This window comes from Suncus etruscus, chromosome 18 (assembly GCF_024139225.1).
Source record: "Suncus etruscus isolate mSunEtr1 chromosome 18, mSunEtr1.pri.cur, whole genome shotgun sequence".
In the NCBI taxonomy this organism is placed as follows: Eukaryota; Metazoa; Chordata; class Mammalia; order Eulipotyphla; family Soricidae; genus Suncus; species Suncus etruscus.
The window spans coordinates 48,230,502-48,241,127 of NC_064865.1; the positions used below are offsets into that span (position 1 = coordinate 48,230,502).

At 42.3% G+C, this 10,626-nt stretch overlaps 1 protein-coding gene across 1 annotated transcript in view; it reads left to right on the forward strand.

The window, feature by feature from the left end:
* Positions 1-6,096, forward strand: part of RNF144B (ring finger protein 144B) — an 86,545-nt gene extending 80,449 nt beyond the window's left edge. Inside the window, exons 4-7 of the mRNA XM_049765279.1 lie at positions 234-438; positions 2,281-2,425; positions 3,550-3,639; positions 5,326-6,096. Of these exons, the coding sequence (XP_049621236.1) occupies positions 234-438; positions 2,281-2,425; positions 3,550-3,639; positions 5,326-5,466 (581 nt within the window). The 3' untranslated portion in view covers positions 5,467-6,096. The remainder of the gene's footprint in view (positions 1-233; positions 439-2,280; positions 2,426-3,549; positions 3,640-5,325) is intronic.
* The last annotated feature ends 4,530 nt before the right edge of the window (positions 6,097-10,626 follow it).

Genomic DNA, 10,626 nt, shown 5'->3' on the forward strand with positions numbered 1-10,626 from the left:
AAAACACACACAAAACAAAATAAAAACAAGGTCCATTTTAGATCTCCACAAGATTGGGACAGGTTGGTTGAAAGCCCAGGCACAGTGGCAGATATTGATTCCAGGATATATATATACACACACATATATACATACATACATATATATGTACTTTTAATTTCTTAGAAAAGAGAATGAGGGAAGGGAGGACAAACATCATATCAGCTCTGCTGTTTGCTTTCTTCATGCTCCAGAAGTTCATCTGGACCCCTGCCGAACCTGGTGCCCGGTGGCAGACTGCCAGACCGTGTGCCCTGTTTCCTCGAGTGAACCCGGACAGCCAGTGCTGGTGGAATGTCCTTCATGCCACCTGAAATTCTGCTCCTGTTGCAAGGATGCTTGGCATTCGGGAGTTTCCTGCAGAGACAACCAGCCTTTTGTCATGCCCACAGAGCAAGGGTAAGAAAAGAAATGGGTCCTTCTTAAAACCCAGCTGTGTTGCTTGGAGATAAATGTGTCTTGTGTTGGGATTTAGAGATGGATGCTTTCCTCTCAAAACTTCCTTAAGGAGTCTTCCAGAGCTGGTAAATTGACGAAAAACCACCAAGGAAACACTATTAAAGGGATTTGATGGGACCATTGAGATAGTTCAGTGGGTAGGGCACTTGCCTTACATGTGACTGAAGCAAGTTTGATCCTCAATCTTTTATAATGGTCCCTTGAGCCAGGATTGATCCCTGAGTACAGAGTTAGGAGTAAGCCCTGAGCACTGCTGGGCATGGTCCCAGGGGAAATAAAAGAGATTTGTCCCATTAAAGTTAACATCTGAAGGATCTTTGATTTCTCTTTAGAACAAGACACATGGTTTGCTGGTTTTGCATAGGCAGCTCTGGTTTGTCCATTTACTGAGGCTAAACACCATCGAAAAACCTCATTCTTCCTGTTTGCAAAGTGGTGGCTTGGAAATTATTTTCTTACCTGATGAAATTGCCAGTATGGGGACATGCGAGTCTCAGAGTTTTCAGAGACTCAGAGCAAAGAAATGTCCTCTTCTGCTCTGAAAATAGGCCAAGGTTGAAGGTGCGTTATGACAAGAAGTCATTCCATGTCTCCCTTTTTCTCTCAGAGGGCTTCTCAGACAGTAGCAGAGCCAGAGGGAGAAATCTCTGTGGTGGATCCATGCTTTGCTCTGGGCAACGACTGTTCTGTAGAAGCAAGGACACAAACTGAAGTGTTGGGGGGGCCAGCTGGCTTCATTCCCCAGTGCCAAGAGTCTTTCTTTGGGACCAGGAATGCTCTCTGGCTGGGAGATAGCATTTAAGTCTCAAACCCAGCCTATCTAGGAGAGAAAATGATGTCATGGGCCTGGTGAGCACGTCCATCCTCCTACATTCTCACGGCCTCTTCCTGTTAATCTTTGAAAATCACCGCATCTCCAGAGGGAAGGATTGATTTCCAACATTGTCCCTTGGTATCCACGTGACCGCCTACAAGTCATGCCACTAGCAATCTGCTTCCTTATCTGAACATTTTCCAAAAAGAAAATTAAAATCATAATTCTCTCACTGCCGTTCAAGGTGATGGACCACAGTCTGTCACAGATTTGACAACCCTCTGTGACAGCATTCCTGTATGCTGGAAGGGAGTGAGGATGAATTGTCACATGAGTGTGACCCCAGATCATGGCTTACCTAGATCACCATTATCCTGAAATTTTCCTGAAATGTGTTTCCTTTGTTCCTTGAGTTTGGTATAGCCTATGCTATACTATTTCTGTTGAGAGCAAATGTCTTCAATGATTGAAAATTTAAAATATTGAGTATCCAGAAGCAGATGACTCAATGGATTTTGAAGTCTCCACTTCAACCCTAAGCTACTTTTTCAGCACTGTGACAGACTTTTTTTTCACTTTTTATTCAGGCAGTACGTGCTCAGGGCATACAAAATGAGTTTGCAGAAACTAAGAATTAAGTGTAGAAAGTGCCATTCTGCAGTTGAGAACTAGCCAGACCTCTGAGTAAAGATCTTTTCTTGTTGGAAGTCACCTGAGCAGCTAGTGATTAGTGTGTTTTCTGGTTTTGCACCCACTGTTTTCCTGAGAAGAATGAATTAGCTCACCACCTTCCTTTCAGGAGCCCTGGAATTCAGTTGCTAACAAGCCAGTGGAGTCTGATGGGGAGGGACACTTGTTCCTGAACTCATGGTGCTTCCAGCCCTCTTCTCCACAGCTCTGGTTATTGGGATCTGGGCAGCATGTGGGACCTGCACCCCCTAATAATTTCTTATGTGCTTGGTTTCCAGGGCCCTCTTTGGGACGGATGCTGACGCTCCCATTAAGCAGTGTCCTGTGTGCCGGGTTTACATCGAGCGCAACGAAGGCTGTGCTCAGATGATGTGTAAGAACTGCAAACACACATTCTGCTGGTACTGTCTCCAGAACCTGGATGTAAGTCTCCAGAGGACTCAGAGCTGTCTCTGTCCTGAGAATATAGAGCTTGTGCTGTTTTCTGCAAAATAGGATGGAAATTCACTTTAAAAAAAAAATGTCATATCAGAGATTTCCAAGACGATATTTTAGAGCTGTTTTCTATTTCTTTGAGTTGCAGGTTACGTTACTATACTCACCTGAATGGACTTCTTTAGGCCTCTAGAAAACATTTCTTTGCTTGTCTGAGTGTGTCCACCATCACCCTTTAACTTTAAAGGCAAGCTCACTGGGACCAAAGAGATAGTACAGTGGGTAGGGCCTTTCACACGACCAACCTGGGTTCAGTCCCCAGCATGCCACTTAGTCCTGCAAGCACTGCCAGGAGTAATCATTGAGGGCAGAGCCAAAAGCCAAGGCAGAGCCTGAGTATTGCTAAGTGTGGTACAGAAACCAAAATTAAAATAAAGTCAAGCTAGACAGCACTATGGGCTGAACACAAATAAGGCATTGAAGAGGCATGAAGATTTTACCCTCCAAGTATTAATTTTCCCCACTGTCAGAAATGTTTTGACTATTTAGAGTGTTTTCTAGTTCTATATACATTTTAGAATTGTTTTTATTGATTAGAAAATGACATTGGTATTTTGTTGGAAATTGAGCAGAGGTTTTTCTTGTTTTGTTTTTGCTTTTTGGGATACACCTGGTGACAGGGGTTACTCCTGGCTATGCGCTCAGAAATTGCTCCTGGCTTGGGGGACCATGTGGGACATGGGGGGATCAAACCTTGGTCCGTCCTAGGTTATCGTGTGCACTTGCTCCAGCGCTCTTGCCCCAGAATTCTTTTGTGGCCTCACTTGGGTCCACATTCATTCCACATCATGCCTCTGCTGGAGATGCCTATTGAGGAGCCTTCATCAGGTTGTTGGTCTTTCTTAGACTAATTCAGGATTCTTGTTGACTTTCGATGCTGTGACTTTAAAATCTACTGAGGTCCATTCTGAAAATCATAAGCTTTAAATACCTAGAGGCTGTCACTACCTAGAGCTTTAGCATCCACAAATGTGGTCTGATGTTCAATGTGGCGAGTCGCTAGTTCTCAGTTCAAAACTTTCTATTGACTGAAACTTCTCTTTGTTTTTCAGAATGACATTTTCCTCAGACATTATGACAAAGGGCCATGCAGGAACAAGCTCGGCCATTCCAGAGCATCAGTGATGTGGAACCGAGCACAGGTAACATGAGTGAAAACTAGCAGGAGCTAAACCGACACACCGAGGATGGCTTATAAAGCCTCTTCTAATCACCTTCACCTAGTCTGTTCTCTTCCCACCTACCTCAGCCTGGAAGGTTCTGGAAAGTCATGGAAGAGCAGAGTGAAGTGAATGCATAGACACTGCCCTTCTCCTGGAGGGTCATTCAGTGGAAACCGCAGGCCCCAGAGTAGCCAAGTAACTTTGAGCAGCTGCAGAAGGAAGGGAGAGGGTCTGTTGTCTCTGACAAAAATGGCAATATGGGGCCTAAGGGACAGTGTAGGGTTAAGGCAGCTACCTTACACATGGCTGACAGACCCTGGTTCAGTTCTGTACCACACACAGAGTTCCCTGAGCACTCCCAGGAGTGACTCCTGAGCACAAACCCAGGATTAAGCTCTGGGCATCATGAGGTGGGCCCCCCAAAAAATATAGAAAAAGAAAGGTGGAATGGCTTTTTGAAAGTCCTTTCAGACATATTTGCTCTCAAAGGTGGCTCTCTCCAATCCCCCAACCCCTGCAGGGACTCACCCCTGGTGTGGTTATGTGGCAAGTTCAAAGGAAGTCCTGGTTTATTTTTAATAGTGTTTTATATTTAATAAAGGCCACGTTCCTTGGTAGGGACTCAGCAACCAGGGCCTCGTAATCATGATTTAACATCTTTAAGAGACTGGATGAAGTCTCTCAGGTAAAGAGAGAGCTGACTCCAACAGTCTATAATAACCCTGAACTTCATACCAGAAGCTGAATCAGAGATGGTCTCTGTGAATCCATCATAGACTGCCATCAGTGATTTAGTCCTTGGGATCTGCTTCATTTACATGCATTTCAGACCATTTCTCAGCATTGTCCAGAAAAGCCTTGAGAGATAGTACAGCAAGTGGGACATTTGCCTTGCATGTGGCCAACTTGGATTCAATCCCCAGCACCCTACATGAACTTCCAAGCCTGTCAGAAATGATCCCTGATTGCAGAACCATAGTAAACAATGAACAATGCTGGGTATGGCCCTAAAACGAAAATAAACCAACAAAAAGGCCCTGTGATTACACCACTCTTATATGCCTGAGAGGGTTTCTAGAACAGGTCACTACCAATGGAGGCTTAAAAGCAGCAGAGATTTCTTACTCCTATTTCTGGAGCTCAGCAACTGGAGGTGAGGGTCTCAGTATAGTTGAGTTATGGGAGGTTTACCCACCTCTGGTTTGTAGGATTTCTCATTGTGCTTTACAGTGGTTGAATAAGGTGAGAAAGGAAGCCAGATCTCTGGGGTCCCCTCAAACAGCACGAACCAAGGCTGAGATACTTGCTCAAAGGCTCAAATCCCATCCCTGACACAGTAGGTATGTCCTCCCTAACACAACCAGGTGGGCCCAGGAATTGAACTGTCAGATTCAACACCATTGGGAGTAGCCTCTGGAGCCCTTGAACCATACTTGGGGGAGAAGCCTCTCAAAACAAGCAACCCAACCAGAATATCCAGGACCTAACCCCATTATAAGGGCCTCTCTAGTGTAGTCTCAATATGTGCCCAAGGTGCCTAATCCAAATCACTGTCATATCGGGGATCAAAGTTTCCACACGGAAATCTCAGGATGACCCATCCGGGGGTGACACATCTGCATAGAGACTTAGGTGCTAAAAGAGTTGTTTCTTCTCCACTTCCAGGTGGTGGGAATTCTTGTGGGGCTGGGCATCATTGCCCTGGTCACCTCCCCCTTGCTTCTCCTGGCTTCTCCGTGTATCATCTGTTGTGTCTGCAAATCCTGTCGAAGCAAGAAGAAAAATCACGACCCACCTACCACCTAAACTCTCTTCCTTCCTGTCCACACGCCACACATGTCTGGGTTATAATGTGAGAACACACAGTGACAAAGCCCCACTGAGCGATCTTGCTTCCTTTCTCCTCGCCAAACTTTGGAAGTGCCTGTGTCCACACTTTGAATTTGCCTGCCCTCCTTTAGCACCACAAAAAACCATGTGTTCCTGTGGACAGAGCCCCGGGTGCTGTGGAACAGGTCAACATCTATGAAACATGTTGGAAAGCTTCCTGGCTGCTGGAGAGGAACAAATACAGATGTGTTTCATTGTTCAAAGAGTCTGCCTAGATGGCACAAGTTCCAGCTAAATGGATGAAGGCTGGTTGGTGACATGTTCAGTAGTTGAGAAGTTAGAGTCTTGTGTTGGGTTGGGTCCCATGTAGGGAGAGAAGTTTGCACATGTAACTGCGAAGATCAGAACATTGAAAGGGAAGTTTGAAAGCTCTAAGGTGGGTGGTTTGTCAGGCTTTGCTAGCTGCCGGAAATGCTTTTCCCAACCTTTCCATGGGGACCTGACAGCAATGGTTCATCCTTGTATGTGCAACTTCAAGCAGGAAAATCTGCTCTGCAGGGAAAGTTGCCCATCCCACTGAAAGGTGGCATCGTGTAAAACAATATAGTCTTTTTTGTTTTGTTTTGTTTTGTTTTTGGGCCACACCCGGCGGTGCTCAGGGGTTACTCCTGGCTGTCTGCTCAGAAATAGCTCCTGGCAGGCACAGGGACCATATGGGACACCAGGATTCAAACCAACCACCTTTGGTCCTGGATCCGCTGCTTGCAAGGCAAACGCCGCTGTGCTATCTTTTCGGGCCCATAGTCTTATTTACTATCTCCCCCTTGACTAGAGTCGCTTTTAGAAGCGATAAACTCTTTTTTTTTTTTTTTACAGTCATTGGCTGCGGTCTACACAATTATTTTCTATTGAGTCAAGGTAGAGTGACTGAGGTTTGAAACTTTCAACTTAGATAAATAGAGATCAATGTTCTTACAGCTGACACACTTAGAGTTGGACTTTACTGTCCACAGGAAGTGTGAATATTATAATACATGTTATGTCTAGAATCTGTATGACCTAATTGTCTACCTGGAATTTCTATGTTTTGGGCTTGCGTGAATATATCCAATAGTAGACACACAAAATAAATGTTTACTTAAAAAGCCTTACTGAAAAGCCAATTTTTCTTTTTGTGGCAAATATGTTTTGTTATAAATCAACCTAAAGATTTTTTTTTGCCTATTGTATATGTAAATTTTGGTGGCAAGCTCCCAACGTACCCAAAGGTATCACCTCATGAACATAACTCTTTCACAAAATACTATTTACTACATCATGTCCTCGTGGCTTGTAAAAATGCTTGTGGCTCATCAAGTGGGTTATATGTTTTCAAACACTACTCAGAGCAGTTCTTTGCTTAGCCAAGTTTATAGTATTGCCATTTCTGCTCTGTGAAGACCATCTGAAAGCTTTCTGAGGGTACAGGCACTGATAAAATGAAAATGAATATGTAAGATAAAAATGTAAATGCTTTATATTCAGTTGTTCGCATTTGTACCACCTCATTGTGACTTATTTTTTCACATGATACATTAGTCAGATTTTGAACAAACGGGTTGTGAAAAGAGTATTTTCTCTTCAATGACAGGATGACATCATTGCTATTAGCAATGCAGTCTGGTGCTTTATGAGATATATATTATGTATTAATGGAGAACTCTCCTTGAAGCCAGGGATACTACATCAGGAACTATCAGGATCTCTGCTATTTTCTGAGGTCACTGGATAATTGGATTATTGCTGCTGTCCTGATTTATTATTAAGGAATGATGCTTTGCCTATGCATTAGAATGTATCGTAAGTGGGAAATGTGTATATCTAAGGAACTTTCATTCATGTTCATATTGATAGATGGTATAGGTATAGAATTATCTATTGGCCATGTTCATTTTTTATTTACAGTTTGTATAGAACATAGATGAGAACTCTGGGAAAACTTTTGAATGGCAACCTACCAAAAAACCATTTTTAATGATTTATTAGAAATTCCTCCGTGGGGCCGGGTGGTGGCACTAGATGTAAGGTGCCTGCCTTGCCTGCGCTAGCCTTGGACGGACCGCGGTTCGATCCCCCGGTGTCCCATATGGTCCCCCAAGCCAGGAGCAACTTCTGAGCGCATAGCCAGGAGTAACCCCTGAGCATTACTGGGTGTGGCCCAAAAACAAAAAAAAAATATTTCCTCAGTATTATCTTTATTTTTTTTCTTGAAAATCATAATTATTTCAGAAGAAAAGAAGTCAATGCCCTCTTTTATCAATGTATTTCATATTAGTATAAATGCAGAAATAGGTATTTTTGAACAATTTGCTTTATTTTATGCTGCCTCATTATTGTAAGGGGCATTTGTTACTGCTCAGGGGATCAAGGACTTCAATTGCAATTGAATTTTTGTATCAAGAAAGTCTGTAGTGGCAATGTACTCCTCCATTAGTAAATTCCCCAAGCTTTGTTCCACCATATTTGAACAACTGGAACTGATTTCAAGTCTTCTAAAATACTACAGAGAAAAAGGGCTCCTCAAGTTAGAATGCAGTCTAAAGAAAACATCTCTTTTCTTGGCAAAATGAAAGAAATATGACTTCTCAGAGAGCTACTGTAATGGTTACTTATTAGATGCTGTAATAAGATTTCTGTACTGTAAACAAGTTAGCCTCTTTTATGTGTGTGAAGCCTAGAGAGCTGAGCTGATTTTAAATTACTGGAGTTAAGCTTTTACAAGGTGGAAAAGTGCCTGGAATATGGTGTCTTCTTTCTGATCTTGCCAAATAAATAGTTTTGTCAGAGTCAACAGGAAGAAGAGTTAGTTGACTAAACCCAAATTTTCCTGTGGTGCATCAAAGGGGGAGGTGCAAGCTAATTTTAAAGACTGTGTTTACAGAGAGGAGAGCTGACAACTTTGATAACAAAGACTGATGTTTGCATTTGAGAATAATTGACCAATAAAAACGTGTCTAATCTCATATTCTTCTTTTGTCCTTTCTGAATGATCCTCTCTCTCTGTACTGGAAGGGGAGATAGGTCTACATGATAATGAATGGACATTGTGGCCCAAATCTTCGTGTATTTAAATGAGTGTAGTCCACTTGAAAGAGAAATAAAATCTTTGGTGACCCCTTTTAAGTATGTTGTCTTATTATGAAAAAGGTAGTAAGAAACCATGGCCTATAAAAGCAGGTTTTAAAACCTATACTATCTTATTTGTCCATGTGAGGGATATTGACCCCAAATTAAAAAAAAAAACCTGTTTTCAGGGCCAAAGCAATGGTACATAGCAATGCTTGCTTTGCATGTGGCTTACCCAGATCTTATCCATGTACCCCAAATGGTCCCCAAATACTGCCAGAAATGATCCCTGCATGTGGAGCCAGGAGTAAGCCCTGAGTACCTCTGGGTATGGCCTCAAATAAAATAAAACCTCAGAACCAGAGCGATAGCACAGAGGATAAGTTGTTTGCCTGGCACGCAGTTGACCCTGGTTCTATCCATAAGAACCCTGAGCGTGGGCCCGGAGAGATAGCACAGCGGTGTTTGCCTTGAAAGCAGCCGATCCAGGACCAAAGGTGGTTGGTTTGAATCCCGGTGTCCCATATGGTCCCCCGTGCCTGCCAGGAGCTATTTCTGAGCAGATAGCCAGGAGTAGTAACCCCTGAGCACCACTGGGTGTGGCCCAAAAACCAAAAAAAAAAAAAAAGAACCCTGAGCGTGCCAGGAGGAGTTTCTGGAGAGAGCCAGGAGTAATCCCTGAGGACTATTGGATGTGGTCCAAAGGCCAAAATAAACAAAAACACCCTCGCCCCCCAATAAAACCTCTATCCAAAGAGGAAAAAAATACATGATGTGAATTTTCTTGTAGTCTGCATCTGGAAAATCTTAACAATCTAAGTTGGAAAATCTATTTATTTATTTATTTGAATGTTAACCATTGTTTCTTAGCACCCCAAATGGTCCTTTACAAATCACTCAGAACCTAAATATGTATAACTTACCTTTCCTTATACATTGCTAAAAGTTCTGAAATAGTTTCTGTCTCATAAATGGATGCCTTGGGCTAGAGCAAGTTTAGCAAGTGAAGTGCTTTGCCTTGCACAAGGCTGACCTGGGTTTGAATCCCTGGTTCCTCATGATTCTCTGAACTCTGCCATGAGTGATCCATGAAGGCAGAGCCAGGAGTAAACTCTGAGCACTTTTGGGTGTGTCCCAAATGTAAATAAATGCTTTATGTATATGGAGTGATGTATATTCAGTTTCCTATAAGACAATTGCAGAATGCCTTAGATGACTATTTTATAAAACTGTTGTTTGTTGATATCTGTAAACTATTAACTTCACATTGTTTCATGGTCCCCAAAGTATTCTTACGTATTCAGGAAATTGCTGTTTTATTTCAGTTTTCTATCTGTTTGAGAGGAAGATATTTTAACCTCTCTGGCCCTAATAAATGTGGAGTAGGAAATCAAACATTTTAAGCTTCGTTCTGCATGTTTCTGGGCACCTTCTATTTGATGACCCACTTGCAACCCAACTCACTGCTAAATCCTAGATTCAGAATTAGTCAGACATATGCAAATCTTTGGTACCATTTGTAGCAATAACTCTTGAAAGTGGAATGCCTTTATTGGTTGTCGATTTCTAGTTGTTTCTGTGATATTCCAAATAGCCAGTGCCTAGACATTATGTCATTAGCCTAAGTTAGGTCTTTTGCTTATTCTAATAAACACTAAGAGGTATCAATTATTAATCCTGTAAAAGAAGAACTGGACTGAGTCCTCTTTGGGGTTAGCTTCATTTTTTTTTCTGAAAGTCTATTAGAGAAATATATTTTCTTGTTAGGATTTTTTTTTAAAGAGATTTACAATGGAATGTTAAGGTCATTTTCATCTAATTAGTATTCCAGGCAGTATTCACCTGGATTTGAGTGTCAGAAGTTGTTGAACTAGAACTTGTATTTCTAGAAACACACATCCAAGTGAAGGCTCATATTGCTGTATATCTGGCTTTGGTGCTTTTTAATTGGATGCTAGATGAATAGAATAACAGTACAAAGGCTCCAATCAACATAATTCAGATTTCATTTGGCCCTCATTACACTTTAGG